This window comes from Pan paniscus, chromosome 19 (assembly GCF_029289425.2).
Source record: "Pan paniscus chromosome 19, NHGRI_mPanPan1-v2.0_pri, whole genome shotgun sequence".
NCBI lineage: Eukaryota > Metazoa > Chordata > Mammalia > Primates > Hominidae > Pan > Pan paniscus.
The window spans coordinates 13,182,010-13,203,124 of record NC_073268.2 but is presented as its reverse complement, the minus strand read 5'-3'; the positions used below and the strand labels follow the sequence as shown (position 1 = coordinate 13,203,124).

The 21,115-nt window shown below is 45.6% G+C and overlaps 1 protein-coding gene across 26 annotated transcripts in view; it reads left to right on the top strand.

Annotated features, from left to right (window-relative positions):
- Window positions 1-8,277: 8,277 nt before the first annotated feature.
- Window positions 8,278-21,115, top strand: part of NLRP1 (NLR family pyrin domain containing 1) — a 97,929-nt gene continuing 85,091 nt past the window's right edge. For 10 of the 26 annotated variants that reach the window (XR_010110609.1, XR_010110608.1, XM_063598912.1 and 7 more), the window contains exons 1-3: window positions 8,345-9,402; window positions 10,238-10,414; window positions 11,022-11,225. Coding sequence is in view for 21 of the 26 variants with exons in the window: in XM_063598912.1 (XP_063454982.1) it covers window positions 9,132-9,402; window positions 10,238-10,414; window positions 11,022-11,225 (652 nt within the window). In the remaining 5 variants the exon portion in view is untranslated. Of the gene's footprint in view, window positions 9,403-10,237; window positions 10,415-11,021; window positions 11,226-21,115 lie in introns of all 26 variants that reach the window. The other 16 variants (XR_010110611.1, XR_010110612.1, XM_063598918.1 and 13 more) reach the window with 4 other exon arrangements.

Genomic DNA, 21,115 nt, shown 5'->3' with positions numbered 1-21,115 from the left:
GGCATAGTGGCTCACACCTGTAATCCGAACACTTTGGGAAACTAAGGTGGGAGGATTTCTTGAGCCTAGGAGTTCAAGACCAGCCTGGGCAACATAATGGGATCCTGTCTCTACAAAAAAGTTAAAAAAAAAAAAAAAAAAAAAAAGACAGGTGCGGTGGCTCGAATCTGTAGTCCCAGCTACTTGGGGGGCTGAGGTGGGAGGATCTCTTGAGTCTGGGAGGTCAAGGCTGCAGTAAGCCGTTATCACACCACTGCCACTCCAGCCTGGGTGACCGAGTAAGACCATGGCTCAAAAAAAAAGTGATCACGGTGGGAGCCTAGGAGATCCTTAAGAGTCAGGAGAGGCATCCCATTAGTGGATCTGCTAATTGCACCTCAATCAGCACTGGATTCACAGAAAGGTTCCTCCTCTTGCTCCCAGAAGCAACCTTCCAGATTGCTTTTAATGCATTCTCTCATGATTAGAAGAAGCCCTGTTTAATCAGCTGTTTAATTATCGCCACCTACTGGCCTAAATTAAATTTTGTCAAGAAAAGAGAGCCTGGAGTAATGGAGTTTAATGACCAGTTGACATCATGGATTTGTAGTTTTCTAGGGAGGCTTAGCAGGGCTGTCACAAGGGGCCTCAATTCTCCGCAGTAAGCCCCAGACAGTTGCAAATTTAGCTTATTCTTAAAGGCTTCTGGAAGGGAATTCCACGCTAACCTCCCCTATCTCATTCCTACAACTTAGCATCCCTCACTGGGCAGAAGTCCTACCCCAGGGCTAATCCTAGTTCCTCCTGCTGCACTTAAAGCCCCCTTGCTTTGATTGTCATCCACGGAGCTGGATGTTCTCAGCGGCCATCATCTGACCTCTGTATTTTCTAGCTCAGAAGCCTCCATAGGGAGGGGTAGGCAACAATCCACTTGAGGTACAGATACGTTCTGAGAGGCTCGGGCTTCCCCCATGTAATGGCCAAGGCAAGCGCGGAGCAAGCCGAAAGCAGCCTCGGGAGTGAGAGGAGGACAAGCCTATTGGAGAGGGATCTGCTGGCTGGTCACTCGGCGAGCACACCACTCAGCACATCAGTGCCATTGCGATGCATGGGAAGGAGGAGGCTTTGGAGTCTTATAGATCTGGTTCGCATCTGCAAAATAGGGACAATAATTTTAATCTTAAAAAAATAGTTGGGAAAATGAAATGAGCTAACTCTACAAAGTGCCTGGTATGAAACAGGTCCCATTCAACAGACGTGTCATCTGCTTGTCTCCCAACTCCCAGGACTGTCATTAAGAAAACTCCATTCAGGCCAGGTGCAGTGGCTCATGCCTATAAACCCAGCACTTTGGGAGGCCGAGGTGGGCGGATCATCTGAGGTCAGGAGTTCAAGACCAGCCTGGCCAACATGGTGAAACCCTGTCTCTACTAAAAATTTAAAAAATAAAAAATCAGCTGGATGTGGTGGTGCATGCCTGTAATCCCAGCTACTTGGGAGGCTGAGGCACAAGAATCGCTTGAACCGGGGAGGTGGAGGTTGCAGTGAGCCGAGATCGTGCCGCTGCACTCCAGCCTGGGGGACAGGGTGAGAGGAAAAAAAAAAAAAAAGAAGGAAAGGAAAGGAGAGGAGGGGAAGGGAGGGGAGGAAAGAAAGAAAACTGGATTCAACCATTTTGTGTACTCACAGCACATATTGTTCTGGAGCGACTCAGTGAACAAATTTACATACATATAAAGATACGTGATAAAATTAAAATGTTATTACCTTAGTATGTACAGCAAGCAAAATTAAAACAAGAGTAGGGAGAAAATAAGATGAAACCAGGAGTTAACATTGTAGACATATCATGTGCTTTAAGATTGAACTTGGCATGTACATTTTTAAGAGATGGGCCAAACCTCTGACTTGAAAACCTCCCAGAAGACAAATAAAAGATGCATGAGTCTAGTTGTTGATGCCATGGTTGAAAGACAAAAATAATGAACTCTCAAGAGAAGCATATTTCTTTTTTTTTTTTTTTTTTTGAGACGGAGTCTCACTCTGTCGCCCAGGCTGGAGTGTAGTGGCGCAATCTCGGCTCACTGTAACCTCCGCCTCCCGGGTTCACGCCATTCTCCTGCCTCAACCTCCCGAGTAGCTGGGACTACAGGCACCTGCCACCATGCCCGGGTAATTTCTTTTTGTATTTTTAGTAGAGATGGGGTTTCATCATGTTAGCCAGGATGGTCTCGATCTCCTGACCTCGTGATCCGCCCACCTTGGCTTCCCAAAGTGCTGGGATTACAGGCATGAAGCACATTTCTGAACCCAAATTTTTATATGTGTGATCTCTTCAACCCAGAAATTCCTTTTCTGGGACTCTGTCCCTTGGAGGTACTCACATGTGTGTGATAAGATACACTTGTGTACGAAGTTGGTTATCACCATGTGGCTGGTAACAGGGAAATGCAAATGAAAGCCAGCTAGATTTCCATCAAATTTGACTAATCAAATAAATTATAGTAGATCCAAACTATGAAAAACTCAACAATTACAAAAAGAGAAGAAAGAACGACTTAGATCCATATGTACTAACATGGAGGGATCTGCAAAATATTTTAAGAGGAAAAAAATTCACTCCTAAAAAACTTAGATCCTATATATTTGGCACATAGAAAAGTAACTGTGTTCATGTAAAACTGTGTTTTTTTCTTCGTGGAACACTGAAACATTCATGTAACATTGGTTATTCCTGGGAAGTAGATCTGATGGTGCAGAAAGTCAAAAGAACATTTTTATTTTTCCCCCTACATATTTCTGTATTATATTTTTATAATCCTAATAAATCTAAACAAGATGAAAATGTCATTTTAAAAGTTACATGTAATTGGATAGTAGTATTGCATCAATGTTTTAAGCTTCCTGAATTTTATCATTGTACAGTGGCATATAAGAAAACATCCTGATTCTTAGTAGATACTGCCAAAGTTCTTAGAAGTAAATGTTATGGGCCAGTTGTGATGGCTCATGCCTGTAATGCCAGCACTTCGGGATGCCAAGGGGGGGGGTGGCAGATCACCTGAGGTCAGGAGTTCGAGACCAGCCTGGCCAACATGGCAAAACCCCATCTCTACAAAAATACAAAAATTAGCCAGGCATGATGGCAGGCACCTGTAATCCCGGCTACTAGGGAGGCTGAGGCAGGAGAAACGCTTGAACCCAGGAGGCAGAGGTTGTAGTGAGCTGACAATCGTGCCACTGCACTCCAGCCTGGGCAACAGAGCAAGACTCCATCTCAGGGAAAAAAAAAAAAAAAGAAGAAGAAGTAAATGTTATCATATCTGCAACTTACTCCCAATAATCAGCAAACACAATTAAAAGATAAAACAATAGTAAATGTTAATAATTGGTGAATGTGGGTTAAGGTTATATGGGAGTTCACTGTACAACTCTTGACATTTTCCTGTAAGTTTGAAATGTTTTCAAAGTAAAAAGAGTCTCTGAAAAGTTATGCATGACTTCCTCCGTTTAGCATAGAGACCTGGGTGTGCCTTGCCTGGTTTCTAAGAGGACCTTATTGATGGGTGTTTTAGGCCTATAAAGCAGGAACAAGTCATTGTTCTTTACTGAGATTTAAATGCAGTTAAGAAGATCAAATGAGAATACTCAGAGTGAGAGATACGTTCTGTTGTAACTGATGTAAATTGACTGTGACCTTTGGCTATCGTGTGTTCTTGGAAGATGGTGATGCGGGTATGTGTATTCTTGTCCAAGTTCACAGGACATTAAAGCAGACCATGGTAGGGGCAACACCAAGTCCTAATATTTCCTTCACTTCACACTGGAGGAAAGACTAGAAGGAGGAAGAGGAGTAACAGGGAGAGGAGGAGGGCTGGATGAACTAGACTACGTTTTTTAACAAAAGATTTCACCTGTTGATGTTCAAAGCACCATTTTATCTAAGCCTGAAACACACCAACTTGGGGGAAATGAATTGTCAAACTATTGAGATGATCTTGTTGGGTCCATAACACTGTTGGATACAGTGAGTTCCTTTTCAAAGGTTCCTCTTGTTCAATTCTCTCATTCTTTGTCCTCTATTTTCAAAGCCTAACTGTTCTGCCTCCTTGCCCCTAGTTACAGTAAACAACCTTCCAGCCGTTCCCAATCTGTAACTCACATCCATTCCCAATCTGTAACCCACATCCATTCGCAATCTGAAACAACCCACATCTGTACCTTATTTGGCCAAAACTGCTCTTCCCGCTGCTGTAGCCCCCACCCCTGCTCCATTTGAAGTAGCCAATCAGGATCAGCTTAGACTGTGCAGTCCAACTCCAGCCAATGGGGACCGGACACAGTATCAGGGACTGACTGTGTTAGGGATAAAAACCCCTTCCCTCCTTTGTTCAGTGTGCTCTTGCAGTGGCCAGAAGGGTAAGCGACACCCTTCTCCAGAAGTAAATTTGCCTTGCTGAAAAAATCCTTTATTTGAGTGCTCATTTTCTCTGTGACTCCGAGCTTTTATTTCCAACAATACCAAGCACACACGTGAAGGGACTAGATATTTCCATGTCGATCATCCTGGAAGGAGGATAATCCTGGGGCCTGTGCTAGGAGTGATGTGAATGTAGGACAGCTTGTTCTCTTTCTAAGTATTAGAGCCAGAGGGTCCTGGCCTCCAAAGGGCAGAGGAGGCTGGAGAATCTTGAGGCTGGGCAATGACCTGCCTGTGTGTAATGGAAAGCACCAGAGCTGCAGAGGGCTCCAACTGGAAAAGGGATAGCAGGGATGATCCTGGACCAGAGAGGGCTCTGAGGACAGTGTGAGCCACAGCTACAGAGAGTGACGCCCTGACGTATTTACCATCCTTCATCCCTGAACCTTGGGGAAGTTCTCGCTCAAAATCATATCCTCATGTCACAGTCTCAGCTGTGCCGTGAATTGGGAAAATCTTGTCCCACATTTCAGGAATGGGCCAGAAAAGAGCCGTGCCCTAAAATGGTGGTGACAGAGAGGACACCTGGGCCCAGCAACTTCAGGAGGATAGAAATGGGGTCTGAGACCAAAGGGACGACAGCAAGGTAGTCAAGACCAGTCGATCAGAGGGGAACCGAGAACTGACTTCAGAACCCCATGAGGCAATGCCTGGGACACGCTTAGAAATAGGTGGGAGGAGAGGAATTTCAAGGAGGCTGATTTCAAGTTATCCAGATCTTGATTCAAGTCATAGTAATTTGAACCTAAAGAGAAAGCCTCACTGTACTCTGCTGGAGTATTGGCCATACAGATATTCCTCATGAGTTAAGTTTTAATTGAAAATAGCATGACTTGAATAAAAGTGAGTTTTAATGTGTTCCTAAAATGCCTCAAGGAAAGGAAACAAAGGCCCAAAGCACCAGAAACAGGGATAACTTTAAAAATTCAGGCTCAGAGAGCGCCAGTGGGTCCTCTCCACCAAACCCATGAGGCTGCTTCAATTCTCAGAAAGTACTTGAGTGCCATCTAGTGGCCAGAGTGAGTAGCTGTTTGGAAGGATAAAAAGGAAAGCATTAAAGGAAAGGGTTCAGAAGACATTCAATGTCTGTGGTATTGATTGTGCTGACATTGTGGGCCAGGCACTGATTTAGGCATAGCGGATACAACAGCGAACAAAACAAGCCAAGTCCTGTCTCCAGGGACCTAACATCCTATTGGCAGGAGGGGGTGACAGAAGGTAAACAAATAAACAAGTCTGTAACGTCAGGCAGTAATAAATGTCATGCGGAAAAATGAAGCACGGAATGGAGGAATTCTACTTTACAGAAGGTTGGATAGCACACCTCTGAATATCTGGGGAAACCATTCCAAGACAATGGAAAGACTAGTGCAAAGGCCCTGGAGTGAGAGTATTCTTGGTGTATTCAAGGAACAGGGAAAAGACTAAGAGGATCCAGTGAGGGAGGGGGATAGGGTAGGATATAATGCCGGAGAGATATCAGGGGCTAGATCATGCAGCCCCCGGGAACCATTGGGAGGACCCTGGGAGATTTGGGGAGTTGTTGTTGTTGTTTGGTTTGGTTTGGTTTGGTTTGAGACTGTGTTTCACTCTTGTCACCCAGGCTGGAGTGCAATGGTGCAATCTCAGCTCACTGCAATCTCTGCCTCCCAGGTTCAAGCAATTCTCCTGCCTCAGCCTCCTGAAGGAATACGGCGTGCGCCACCACACCCGGATAATTTTTTTTGTATTATAATTATTAGAGATGGGATTTCACCATGTTAGCCAGGCTGGTCTTGAACTCCTGGCCTCAGGTGATTTGCCCGCCTCAGCCTCCCAAAGTGCTGAGACTACAGGCATGAGCCACTGTACCTGGCCGGATTTGGGAAGTTTTTTAATATTATGTCATAGGGACAGGGTCTTGCCATGTTTCCCAGACTGGTCTTGAACTCCTGGCCTCAAGCGATCCTCCCACCTCAGCCTCCCAAAGTGCTGGGATTACAGGCACGAGTCACCACACCTTTGGTTGGACTTTGGTTTTTACTCAGAGTGAGATGGAGTATGGGAAAGTTTTGAGCTGAGAAGTGACCTGACCTAATTTATGCTTTAAGTGGATAATTCTGGCTTCTAGACTGAGAGTAGACAGTAAAGGGGCAGCATCAGCATGGGTGGAGAACATGTGGAAGGCTAGCACAGTGATCCCAGTAAGAGACGACTGAAGGCTGGACCAGCAGCCCCAGTGGGCGTGGTGGGAAGGGTCAGGTTTCTGATCTATTTAACAGGTTGAGTGGATCTCCAGCGGCCAGTGATTTAATGAATTATGCCTATGAAGTGAAACCTCCAAGAAAACCCCACAGTCTTGTTTGTTTGGGGTTTGGAGAGCTTCCAGGTTAGTGAAGCAGGGAGGGGCAGGGAGAGTAGGGTGCCCGGGAGGGCAAGGAAGCGCTGTGCCCCTCCCCCACCCACACCTGGACCTCGGCATCTCTTCCGTTGGGCTATTCCTGAGTCGTATCCTCCATCATGAACCGATAATAATAAATAAAGTGCTTTTCTCAGTCCTGTGAGTCATTTCAGCAAATTATTGAACCTGCCGGGGACTGTGGGAACCCTTGAATTTGTCACCAAGTCAGACAGAGATGCCAGTGGTCTGGGCACCCCATTTGCAACTGGCATCTGATATGAGGCCAGCTCTTCACTGAAACCCTAAACCTGTGGGGTTTGATGCCGACTCCAGGCAGTCAGTGTCAGAATTGCACTGTAGGACACCAGTTGGTGTCTAGAGAGTTGGTGCCAGAACTGGCTGGTGTGAGGAGGAAAAAAAGCCCACACAGCCCTCCTCCAGGCCATTCCTCCCGCTACATGGAGTCTCACGGTCCTTCACGGAGTGCTCAGAGCCTCCCGATCATCCCGCTTTTAGCACAGCACTTTTCCACTTCTGGTCAATCTGATATTAGAATGTCCTACAATGTGCTTATTAGCCATTTTTTAAAACTAACATTTATAAAATTTATTTAGGCCAGGCACGGAGGCTCACACCTATAATCCCAACATTTCGGGAGGCCGAAGTGGGCAGATCACCTCGGATCAGCCTGGCTAACATGGTGAAACCCCATCTCTACTAAAAATACAAAAAAATTAGCCAGGCGTGGTGGTGAGTGACTGTAATCCCAACTGCCCAGGAAGCTGGGCTGAGGCAGGAGAATCGCTGGAACCCAGGAGGTGGAGGGAGCTTGCAGTGAGCCGAGATCTTGCCACTGCACTCCAGCCTGGGCAAGAGAGAGAGACTCTAAGACCTTTTGCTGAATTGAAGCCTCTTGGTAAACCTATGATGTCCCATTTAATAGATGGGCAAACTGAGGCTCAAAGAAATAAATCAGGCACATAAGGAATCCTTGTCCAAGCAAGCCGTGGGTTGAAGCCTGGGCTCTGCCAGTCCAAGTGAAACCAAAGCATCTCCAGAAATTCCTGGTGGTGTGTTACATCAGCAAATGAGTAGGTAATGTCATTCCTCAACCTGAAGTCATTGGCATCTTGCAGATTCCACGAAAGAGGAAGTCTGCACCTGGCTCCCCGAGGCCTGCTTGCAGGAATGAGGAAGGGGCTGTTCTGCTTTCAGGTGGAAATGTTCACCAGCTAAGTGCTGGGCTGCCCAGAAGGCAAACAGCCCCCTGGGCCTGGGACACATGCTTTAGTGCCCCTGGTAGCATGGCAGGACATGCAGTGCAACTCAAGAAGCTCCCAAAACCATGAGAGGCTGGGAAAAATGTTCCCTGGCCCAGTTCTGATGTTTCCCAATAAGGAGCTGCCCAGGCAGACACAGGGGGCCCCACCCATCCTGAGAGGCTGGGCCTGGGCTGCAGACACAACTGCTTGGAGAGTCTGCATCCTGGCTCTGCAGACAGGCTGTAGATGATGGGCTGGCGGAGTGCCCATGTGGAGGTGCACACACCGTGTTCAGTATGGGCCTGTACCTGCTGCAGCGTCAGCTGGTCTGGGCCTGTGCTCCTGGTCCGCCTATAGATGCCATGTGGCCCATCTGAATCTGTGACTCTCAGTCTGGCCTACCCAGGCCTGGTTTGATCCTACCCCCTGGCCACGCCCCTTGTGGGTTTCCTCTGGGTGACGTTTCCTTCCTGCTCTTGTTGACTAGGCGCTGTTCTTGCTGGCTGGTGCCCCAGGGCCTGGAGAGGTCTGAAGAAACCTGGGAGCCAGCAGCCCTGGGCTCCGCTCTGGGTTCTGAAAGCCCATTCCATGCTCTGCGGCTCCTCCCACCCCACCTCTTCTCAGCCTTGCAGCTCAAGGGTTGATCTCAGGAGTCCAGGACCCAGGAGAGGGAAGAATCTGAGGAACACAGAACAGTGAGCGTTGCCCACACCCCATCTCCCGTCACCACATCTCCCCTCACCCTCACCCTCCCTGCCTGGCCCTGGACCCCATCCCAGGACCTCCCTATCAGCTGACTTCTTCCAGTGTCTCGCAGGCCCCTCTGGGCTCCTCCTTCCCCTGGCTTTTCCTACCACTCCCCCTCTATCGGCGTCTATCTGTAGGTGCCCTGGGATTTATAAAACTGGGTTCTGAATGCTGAATAAGAGACGGTAAGAGCCAAGGCAAAGGACAGCACTGTTCTCTGCCTGCCTGATACCCTCACCACCTGGGAACATCCCCCAGACACCCCCTTAACTCCGGGACAGAGATGGCTGGCGGAGCCTGGGGCCGCCTGGCCTGTTACTTGGAGTTCCTGAAGAAGGAGGAGCTGAAGGAGTTCCAGCTTCTGCTCGCCAATAAAGCACACTCCAGGAGCTCTTCGGGTGAGACACCCGCTCAGCCAGAGAAGACGAGTGGCATGGAGGTGGCCTCGTACTTGGTGGCTCAGTATGGGGAGCAGCGGGCCTGGGACCTAACCCTCCATACCTGGGAGCAGATGGGGCTGAGGTCACTGTGCACCCAAGCCCAGGAAGGGGCAGGTGAGTGGACAGAGGACCCCACTGCCCGCAGGACATCCCCTGGCCCTCATGCCTGCCCTGCCCTCTTGGGACCCCACCACTGAGCCCTCCCTGCCAGGCCTTCCTCTGAGCAGTGACACGGAACTGCCCTCTCAAAGGGGGATCCAGGCCCCAGACTACGCTGGAGCCAGGAGGCTTGCTGGGGGGCCCCTGCTGCACCTCAGAGCCCCACACCCTCTTCTATTCAAGTGCATTCCCGGTACTCGCCTGGCATTGTAGTTATGAGCACGGACTTGGGAGTCAGGCACTATCACCAGTCCTGGCACTATCACCCTGGGCCAATCACTTCACTGCTCTCTGCCTATTTCTCTGTCTGCAAAATGGGAGAGTGAGAGCCCGCCTCCCTGGGCTGTGTGAGGGTTAAAAGAGATCATCCAGGTTAAACATTTAGCACAGAGTCTGATATACAGTAAGTGCTCAATAAATAAGATCTCCCATTGCTGTTGTTGCTGCTGCTGCTGCTGCTGTTATTATTACTATTAGCCACCCTGGGTTGCAGATGCCGTTGGCCCAATAAAGCACAGCTGAGGCTCAGTAGGAGTAGTGATTTACACAGGGAGATAGAACCAAGACAGATATGCAAATTTCCTGATCCTAGATCAGGATTTTTTTGCCTAGCAGTATCTATAAGAACATCATTCTTCAGACAAGCCTCTAGAGGAAGTTGTAGAGGGCTGCAGCGGGTTCACTGGTGTATCCTGACCTCTCTTGGTTGAGAGAGGAGACCAGCTCAGTTCCCTGGCACCTGCCCCTGCCCCTCTGATGTGTCTCCAACCTCTTTGTCTCTTTCCTGTAGGCCACTCTCCCTCATTCCCCTACAGCCCAAGTGAACCCCACCTGGGGTCTCCCAGCCAACCCACCTCCACCGCAGTGCTAATGCCCTGGATCCATGAATTGCCGGCGGGGTGCACCCAGGGCTCAGAGAGAAGGGTTTTGAGACAGCTGCCTGACACATCTGGACGCCGCTGGAGAGGTGAGGTGTGCTGAGTCAGGCTGACAGCCCTGGGTGGAGCTGTGAATCAGCTGGTGGGCCCCACCCAGAGGATCATGTCTGTGCATGGGGACCTGACATGGGGGACAGCAGAGGAAGGATAGGGGAGCCAGGATGGGCTGTGAGAGGTAGGCCTGAAATTGATCTTTCAGGGACCTTCCGGTGCTGAGATTGCATCCCTCCCCGTGTGGCAGATGGGGAAGCTGAGACCCATGTGGGTCAGGCAATGAGTCTTCCCCAACTGGGTGCCCAACTCGTGACATGGTCCTTGCCCGAGAACTCAGCTCATAATATTGATGGGCTCTGAAGATCCTTAGGGTCAGGGTGGTCCAGAAGTTCCAAGGAGGACTCTGTTTTCCAGACAGACCCCAAGAAGAGGCTAGGCTTAGTCCTCAGCCCAGGCCAGCTCCCTCACATGACTTCTCTCTTCACTACTAAGAGAATAAAATTGTCCCTCTACTTCAACATGGTTTTCAAAATAATATTATTAAGACCCATCTCTCAGGACTGTTGTGAGAGTTTAAAATATATGCACCTAAAAGAAAATAAATGTTCAGTAAATGGTTATTTTTCTTTTCATTCCCCCCAGAAATCTCTGCCTCACTCCTCTACCAAGCTCTTCCAAGCTCCCCAGACCATGAGTCTCCAAGCCAGGAGTCACCCAATGCCCCCACATCCACAGCAGTGCTGGGGAGCTGGGGATCCCCACCTCAGCCCAGCCTAGCACCCAGAGAGCAGGAGGCTCCTGGGACCCAATGGCCTCTGGATGAAACGTCAGGAATTTACTACACAGGTGAGACCCTACTGAGCTCCTGGCGGGGTGGTGAGGTGGGAGAGGCAAATGTATGGACAAAGAGTCCCCTGGGGACCAGGTTGGCAGGCTAAGCAGAGGTTCTGGAAAACATCTGAAATTTCCCTCAGGAAATCCCACCCTTGGAGCCTCTCCACTGGTCCAAGGCACTGTTCCCGGGAGGCACCTGGACATTAAAATACAGATGTGTTACCCAGCACATCTGGGGGACAACAGAGCAAGGAGAGGGGAGCCTGGATGGGGTTACACATCACCTGGTTTACTGGACAGGGCACTGGCCTGGGGTCAGGAGAGCTGGGTTCAATTTCCACTGAGCTCCTCACCCCACAAGTGGACTACAGCTAGTCCCATGCCCATCAGTGCTCACTGGACACTCTCTGGGTTAGACCATGTCCAGGGCTTTACGTGTACATTGGACTTAAATTCTACAACCACTCCGTGAGATAAATATTGCTATTATCATACCCTGGAGATGAGAAAACCAAGGATTAAAAAGATAGTCTCACAGTTAGTACTAGCAAAGATGGAATTCAGCCTTCACTCTCTCTCACGCAGCAATCCACACTTTTAACTCTTACCCAGGGAGTGCCCTCATCTGGGCAATGAGGACAGTCATACTAAAGCCACAGGTACAGAGGCTCCTGATGCCACAGGTTCTTTAACCACTGAACCATGCTGCCTCTCAATGCCGGAGGATGCCTCCTTTGAAATCTGAGAGGTTTTAAGTTAAAAGGATTTCTTCTGCACCCAGCAAGGAGTGAACTTGTAGATTTTGTGGTCATATATGGCCTAGGCTCAAAGTATATCAGTTTACTTAATTACTCACACCACTTGCCATTCAAAAAAAGAAGCCATGTAACAAACCTGCACATATACCGCGTGAGTCTAAAATAAAAAATAAACTCATATTTTAAAAATCTTGATAGGGTATATAAGGAAAGATCAACATTCGAGTTAAACTAAGGAAAACAGAAAGTCAAGAAAGGAAGATTCTAATACTTTAAGTTGTTTCTTTCTATATTTGAGAATCACAAAGATAACTTTTTCTCAGAATTATTTTGTGAATTAAAAAATCCAAACAATAAAGACAATTAAAACTGAAAAACAGAAAAGAAGGAAGATAGGAAGAATATAAAGACATATCAGAGCCATCTATAGAAGCATAAAAATGCAGTAACTTTAAAAGTGAAAAAAACAAGTATGAAAACCACAAAGACTAACTCATTGCTATAAATAAAGTTTCCATCAATTGTGGGCATTCTAGCAACACTGGCAAAAGGGGAAATATAATGGGTTACACAATACCTGTTACTCAATAGAAAAGACCAATGCAAGGGAAATAACAGTTTTCCCTGATTCTAAATTCTAAGGGAATTCTTCAAATAGGGAACTTAAAAAAAAAAAAAACAAACTTTTATTTTAGTTTCAGAAACACATGTGCAGGTTTGTTATATAGGTAAGTTATGTGTCACAAGTGTTTGGTGTACAGATTATCTTGTCGCCCAGGTAATAAGCATGGTACCTGTTAGGTTGGGTTTTTTGTTTGTTTTTGTTTTTGTTTTTTGTTTTGTTTTGTTTTGAGACAGAGTCTTGCTCGGTCACCCAGGCTGGAGTGCAGTGGTGTGATCTCCACTCACTGCAAGCTCTGCCTCCCGGGTTCACGCCATTCTCCTGCCTCAGCCTCCCGAGTCGCTGGGACTACAGGGGCCCGCCACGAAGCCCTGCTAATTTTTTGTATTTTTAGTAGAGATGGGGTTTCACCATGTTAGTCAGGCTGGTCTCGAACTCCTGATCCGAGGTGATCCACCCGCCTCAGCCACCCAAAGTGCTAGGATTACAGGTGTGAGCCACCGCACCCGGCCCGGTAGTTTTTTAATCCTTACCCTTCTCCCACTCTTCACTCTCAAAAGGTCCCAGTGTCTATTGTTCCTTTTATGTGTCCATGTGTACGCAATGTTTACCTCTAACTTATGAATGAGAACATGCGGTATTTCATTGTCTGTTCCTGTGTTAGTTCACTTATAATGCTCTCCAACTCCATCCAAGTTGTTGCAAAGGCATGACCTCATTCATTTTTATGGCTGTGTAGTATTCCATGTGTAAATGTCCCACATTTTCTTTAGCAGTATGGTTGATTCCATACTGGTGCTATTTTGACTAGTGCTGCAATAAACATACATGTACATGCATCTTTATGGTAGAATGATCTACATTCCTTTGGGTATATACCCAATAATGGGATTGCTAGATTGAATGATAGTTCAGAGTTCTTTGGCAAATCGCGAAATTGCTTTCCACAGTGGCTGAACTAATTTACATTCTTACCAGCAGTGTATAAGTGTTCCTGTTTCTCTGCAATCTCACCAATATCTGTTATTTTTTGACTTTTAAATTATAGCCTTTCTGACTGGTGTAGAATAGTACCTCATTATGGGTTTGATTTGCATTTTTCTTTTTCTTTTTTTTTTTCCAGAGAAGGTCTCTTTTTTTATTCTATTCTGGCCTTCAACTGATGGAATGAGAGCCACCCACATCAGGGAGGGTGATCTTATTTTTTTTTTTTTAATACTTTAAGTTCTAGGGTACATGTGCACAACATGCAGGTTTGTTACATGTGTATGCATGTGCCATGCTGGTATGCTGCACCCATTAACTCATCATTTACATTAGGTATATCTCCTAATGCTATCCCTCCCCCATCCCCCAACCCCACGACAGGCCCCGGTGTGTGATGTTCCCCTTCCTGTGTCCAAGTGTTCTCATTGTTCATTTCCCACCTATGAGTGAGAACATGCGGTGTTTGGTTGTTTGTCCCTGCAATAGTTTGCTGAGAATGGTGGTTTCCAGCTTCATCCATTTCCCTACAAAGGACATGAACTCATCCTTTTTTATGGCTGCATAGTATTCCATGGTGTATATGTGCCACTTTTTCTTAATCCAGTCTATCATTGATGGACATTTGGGTTGGTTCCAAGTCTTTGCTATTGTAAATAGTGCCACAATAAACATACGTGTGCATGTGTCTTTATAGCAGCATGATTTATAATCCTTTGGGTATATACCCAGTAATGGGATGGCTGGGTCACATGGTATTTCCAGTTCTAGATCCTTGAGGAATTGCCACACTGTCTTCCACAATGGTTGAACCAGTTTACAGTCCCACCAACAGTGTAAAAGTGTTCCTATTTCTCCACATCCTCTCCAGCACCTGTTGTTTCCTGACTTTTTAATATTCACCATTCTAACTTGTATGAGATGGTATCCCATTGTGGTTTTGATTTGCATTTCTCTAATGGCCAGTGATGATGAGCATTTTTTCATATGTCTGTTGGCTGCATAAATGTCTTCTTTTGAGAAGTGTCTGTTCATATCCTTCACCCACTTTTTGATGGAGTTGTTTGTTTTTTTCTTGTAAATTTGTCTGAGTTCTTTGTAGATTCTGGATATTAGCCCTTTGTTAGATGAGTAGATTGCAAAAATTTTGTCCCATTCTGTAGGTTGCCTGTTCACTCTGATGGTAGTTTCTTTTGCTGTGCAGAAGCTCTTTAGTTTAATTAGATCTCATATGTCAATTTTGGCTTTTGTTGCCATTGCTTTGAATGTTTTAGACATGAAGTCCTTGCCCATGCCTATGTCCTGAATGGTATTGCCTAGGTTTTCTTCTAGGGTTTTTATGGTTTTAGGTCTGACATTTAAGTCTTTAATCCATCTTGAATTAATTTTTGTATAAGGTGTAAGGAAGGGATCCAGTTTCAGCTTTCTACATATGGCTAACCAGTTTTCCCAGCACCATTTATTAAATAGGGAATCCTTTACCCATTTCTTGTTTTTGTCAGGTTTGTCAAAGATCAGATGGTTGTAGATGTGTGGTATTATTTCTGAGGGCTCTGTTCTGTTCCATTGGTCTTTATCTCTGTTTTGGTACCAGTACCATGCTGTTTTGGTTACTGTAGCCTTGTAGTATAGTTTGAAGTCAGATAGCGTGATGCCTCCAGCTTTGTTCTTTTGGCTTAGGATTGTCTTGGCAGTGCGGGCTCTTTTTTGGTTCCATATGAACTTTTAAGTAGTTTTTTCCAATTCTGTGAAGAAAGTCATTGGTAGCTTGATGGGGATGGCATTAAATCTATAAATTACCTTGGGCAGTATGGCCATTTTCATGATATTGATTCTTCCTATCCATGAGCATGGAATGTTCTTCCATTTGTTTGTGTCCTCTTTTATTTCATTGAGCAGTGGTTTGTAGTTCTCCTTGAAGAGGTCCTTCACATCCTTTGTAAGTTGGATTGCTAGGTATTTTATTCTCTTTGAAGCAATTGTGAATGCGAGTTCACTCAAGATTTGGCTCTCTGTTTGTCTGTTATTGGTGTGTAAGAATGCTTGTGACTTTTGCACATTGATTTTGTATCCTGAGACTTCGCTGAAGTTGCTTATCAGCTTAAGGAGATTTTGGGCTGAGACGATGGGGTTTTCTAAATATTCAATCATGTCATCTGCAAACAGGGACAATTTGACTTCCTCTTTTCCTAATTGAATACGCTTTATTTCTTTCTCCTGCCTGATTGCCCTGGCCAGAACTTCCAACACTATGTTGAATAGGAGTGGTGAGAGAGGGCATCCCTGTCTTGTGCCAGTTTTCAAAGGGAATGCTTCCAGTTTTTGCCCATTCAGTATGATATTGGCTGTCGGTTTGCCATAAATAGCTCTTATTATTTTGAGATACATCCCATCAATACCTAATTTATTGAGGGTTTTTAGCATGTAGGGCTGTTGAATTTTGTCAAAGGCCTTTTCTGCATCTATTGAGATAATCATGTGGTTTTTGTCTTTGGTTGTGTTTATATGCTGGATTGCATTTATTGATTTGCGTATGTTGAACCAGCCTTAGCATCCCAGGGATGAAGCCCACTTGATCATGCTGGATAAGCTTTTTGATGTGCTGCTGAATTCGGTTTGCCAGTATTTTATTGAGGATTTTTGCATCAATGTTCATCAGGGATATTGGTCTAAAATTCCTTTTTTTGTTGTTGTGTCTCTGCCAGGCTTTGGTATCAGGATGATGCTTGCCTCGTAAAATGAGTTAGGGAGGATTCCCTCTTTTTCTATTGATTGGAATAGTTTCAGAAGCAATGATACCAGCTCCTCCTTGTACGTCTGGTAGAATTTGGCTGTGAATCCGTCTGGATTGGTAGGCTATTAATTATTGCCTCAATTTCAGAGCCTGTTATTGGTCTATTCAGGGATTCAACTTCTTCCTGGTTTAGTCTTGGAAGGGTGTATGCATCCAGGAATGTATCCATTTCTTCTAGATTTTCTAGTTTATTTGTGTAGAGGTGTTTATAGTATTCTCTGATGGTAGTTTGTATTTCTGTAGGATCGGTGGTGATATCCCCTTTATCATTTCTTATTGCATCTATTTGATTCTTCTCTCTTTTCTTCTTTATTCGTCTTGCTAGCGGTCTATCAATTTTGTTGATCTTTTCAAAAAACCAGCTCCTGGATTCATTGATTTTTTGAAAGGTTTTTTGTGTCTCTGTCTCCTTCAGTTCTGCTCTGATCTTAGTTATTTCTTGCCTTCTGCTAGCTTTTGAATGTGTTTGCTCTTGCTTCTCTAGTTCTTTCTATTGTGATGTTAGGGTGTCAATTTTAGATCTTTCCTGCTCTCTTGTGGGCATTTAGTGCTATAAATTTCCCTCTACACACAGCTTTAAATGTGTCCCAGAGATTCTGGTATGTTGTGTCTTTGTTCTCATTGGTTTCAAAGAACATCTTTATTTCTGCCTTCATTTCGTTATGTACCCAGTAGTCATTCAGGAGCAGGTTGTTCAGTTTCCATGTAGTTGAGCGGTTTTGAGTGAGTTTCTTAATCCTGAGTTCTAGTTTGATTGCACTGAATGGTCTGAGAGACAGTTTGTTATAATTTCTGTCCTTTTACATTTGCTGAGGAGTGCTTTACTTCCAACTATGTGGTCAATTTTGGAATAAGCGCAATGTGTGCTGAGAAGAATATATATTCTGTTGATTTGGGGTGGAGAGTTGTGTAGATGTCTATTAGGTCCCTTGGTGCAGAGCTGAGTTCAATTCCTGGATATCCTTTTTAACTTTCTGTCTCGTTGATCTGTCTAATGTTGACAGGGGGGTTTTAAAGTCTCCCATTATTATTGTGTGGGAGTCTTAAGTCTCTTTGTAGGTCTCTAAGGTCTTGCTTTATGAATCTGGGTGATCCTGTATTGGGTGCATATATATTTAGGATAGTTAGCTCTTCTTGTTGAATTGATCCCTTTACCATTATGTAATGGCCTTCTTTGTCTCTTTTAGTCTTTGTTGGTTTAAAGTCTGTTTTATCCGAGACTAGGATTGCAACCCCTGCCTTTTTTTGTTTTCCATTTGCTTGGTAGATCTTCCTCCATCCCTTTATTTTGAGCCTATGCGTGTCTCTGCACGTGAGATGGGTTTCCTGAATACAGCACACTGATGGGTCTTGACTCTTTATCCCATTTCCCTGTCTGTGTCTTTTAATTGGAGCATTTAGCCCATTTACATTTAAGGTTAATATTGTTATGTGTGAATTTGATCCTGTCATTATGATGTTAGCTGGTTATTTTGCTCATGAGTTGATGCAGTTTCTTCCTAGCATTGGTGGTCTTTACAGTTTGGCATGTTTTTGCAGTGGCTGATACCGGTTGTTCCTTTCCATGTTTAGTGCTTCCTTCAGGAGCTCTTTTAGGGCAGGCCTGGTGGTGACAAAATCTCTCAGCATTTGCTTGTCTGTAAAGGATTTTATTTCTCCTTCACTTATGAAGCTTAGTTTGGCTGGATATGAAATTCTGGGTTGAAAATTCTTTTCTTTAAGAAAGTTGAATATTGCCAGGCGTGGTGGCTCACACCTGTAATCCCAGCATTTTGGGAGGCCAAGATGGGCAGACCATGAGGTCAGGAGATCGAGACCATCCTGGCTAACATGGTGAAACCCCATCTCTACTAAAAAATACAAAAAAAATTAGCCAGGCGTGGTGGCGGGCACCTATAGTCCCAGCTGCTCAGGAGGCTAAGGCAGGAGAATGGCATGAACCTGGGAGGCGGAGCTTGCAGTGAGCCGAGGTTATGCCACTGCACTCCAGCCTGGGTGACAGAGCGAGACTCCATCTCAAAAAAAAAAAAAAAAAAAAAAGAATGTTGAATATTGGCCCCCACTCTCTTCTGGCTTGTAGAGTTTCTGCCGAGAGATCCACTGTTAGTCTGATGGGCTTCCCTTTGTGGGTAACCCGACCTTTCTCTCTGGCTGCCCTTAACATTTTTTCCTTCATTTCAGCTTTGGTGAATCTGACAATTATGTGTCTTGGAGTTGCTCTTCTTAAGGAGTATCTTTGTGGTGTTCTCTGTAGCTCCTGAATTTGAATGTTGGACTGCCTTGCTAGGTTGGGGAAGTTCTCCTGGATAATATCCTGCAGAGTGTTTTCCAACTTGGTTCCATTCTCCCCGTCACTTTCAGGTACACCAATCAGATGTAGATTTGGTCTTTTCACATAGTCCCATATTTCTTGGAGGCTTTGTTCGTTTCTTTTTACTCTTTTTTCTCTAAACTTCTCTTCTTCCTTCATTTCATTCATTTGGTCTTCAATCACTGATACCCTTTCTTCCAGTTGATCGAATTGGCTACTGAAGCTTGTGCATTCTTCACGTAGTTCTCATGCCATGGTTTTCAGCTCCATCAGGTCATTTAAGGAGTTCTCTACACTGGTTATTTTAGTTAGCCATTTGTCTAATCTTTTTTCAAGGTTTTTAGCTTCTTTGTGATGGATTCGAACTTCCTCCTTTAGCTCGGAGAAGTTTGATCTTCTGAAGCCTTCTTCTCTCAACTCATCAAAGTCATTCTCTGTCCAGCTTTGTTCCATTGCTGGCGAGGAGCTATGTTCCTTTGGAGGGGGAGAGGCGCTCTGATTTTTAGAATTTTCAGCTTTTCTGGTCAGTTTTTTCCCCATCTTTGTGGTTTTATCTACCTTTGGTCTTTGACAGAAAGATGGGGTTTTGGTGTGGATGTCCTTTCTGTTTGTTAGTTTTCCTTCTAACAGTCAGGACCCTCAGCTGCAGGTCTGTTGGAGTTTGCTGGAGGTCCACTCCAGACCTTGTTTGCCTGGGTATCAGCAGCAGAGGCTGCAGAACAGCGAATATTGCTAAACAGCAAATGTTGCTGCCTGATCCTTCCTCTGGAAGCTTCGTCTCAGAGAGGTAGATGGCTGTGTGAGGTGTCAGTCTGCCCCTACTTGGGGGTGCTTCCCAGTTAGGCTACTCGGGGGTCAGGGACCCACCTGAGGAGGCAGTCTGTCTGTTCTCAGATCTCAAACTCCATGCTGGGAGAACCGCTGCTCTCTTCAAAGCTGTCAAACAGGGACATTTAAGTCTGCAGAGGTTTCTGCTGCCTTTTGTTTGGCTATGCCCTGCACCCAGAGGTGGAGTCTACAGAGGCAGGCAGGCCTCCTTGAGCTGCGGTGGGCTCCACCCAGTTCAAGCTTCCCAGCTACTTTGTTTACCTACTCAAGCCTCAGCAATGGTGGGCACCCCTCCCCCCGCCTCACTGCCACCTTGCTGTTCAATCTCAGACTGCTGGCTAGCAATAAGTGAGACTCCGTGGGTATGGGACCCTCTGAGCCAGGCATGGGATATAATCTCCTGGTGTGCCGTTTGCAAAGACCGTTGGAAAAGCGCAGTATTAGGGTGGGAGTGACCCAATTTTCCAGGTGCCATCTGTCACAGCTTCCCTTGGCTAGGAAAGGGAATTCCCTGACCCCTTGCACTTCCCAGGTGAGGCAATGCCTCGCCCTGCTTTGGCTTATGCTCGGTGGGCTGCACCCACTGTCCTGCACCCACTGTCTGACAAGCCCCAGTGAGATGAACCCGGTACCTCAGTTGGAAATACAGAAATCACCTGTCTTCTGCGTTGCTCACCCTGGGAGTTGTAGACCGGAGCTGTTCCTATTCGGCCATCTTGGAACCACCCCAATTTGCATATTTCTAATAATAAGTGATGTTGAGCATTTTTTCATATGCTGTTGGCCATGTGTATGTCTTCTTTTGAAGAGTCTATTGGTGTCCTTTGTCCACTTTTTTTTTTTTTTTTTTGAGACAAAGTATCACACTGTCATCCAAGCTGGAATGCAGTGGTGAGATCTCTGCTCATTGCAACCTCCACCTCACGGGCTCAAGGGATTCTCCTGCCTCACCCTCCCAAGTAGCTGGGATTACAGGTGTGCACCACTACGCCCAGCTAATTTTTGTATTTTTTAGTAGAGATGGTCTGTTGGCCAGGCTGGTCTCGAATTCCTCACCTCAAGTGATCTGCCCACCTCAGTCCCCAAAGTGGTAGGATTACAGGCATGAGCCACCATGCCTGGCCATTTGTCCACTTTTTAATGGGATTGTTTTTGGCTTATTAATGTGTTTAAGTTCCTTATAGATTCTGGATATTCCAACTTTGTCAGATGGGTAGTTTGCAAATATTTTCTCCCATTCTGTGGGTTGTCTATTTACTTTGTGGGTAGTTTCTTTTGCTGTGCAGAAGTTCTTTAGTTTAATTAGGTCCCATTTGTCAATTTTTGTTTTCATTGCAATTGTTTTTGGCATCTTCCTCATGAAATTTTTGCCAGGACCTATGTTCAGAATAGTATTTCCTAAGTTTTCTTCAAGGGTTTTTAAAGTTCTAGGTTTTACGTTTAAGACTTTCATCCATCTTCCATTGATCTTTGTATATAGTATCAGGAAGGGGTCCAGTTTCAGTCTTCTGCATATGGCTAGCCAGTTATCTCAGCATCACTTATTGAATAGGGAATGCTTTCCCCGTTGCTTGTTTTTGTCAACATTATCAAAGATCAGATGGT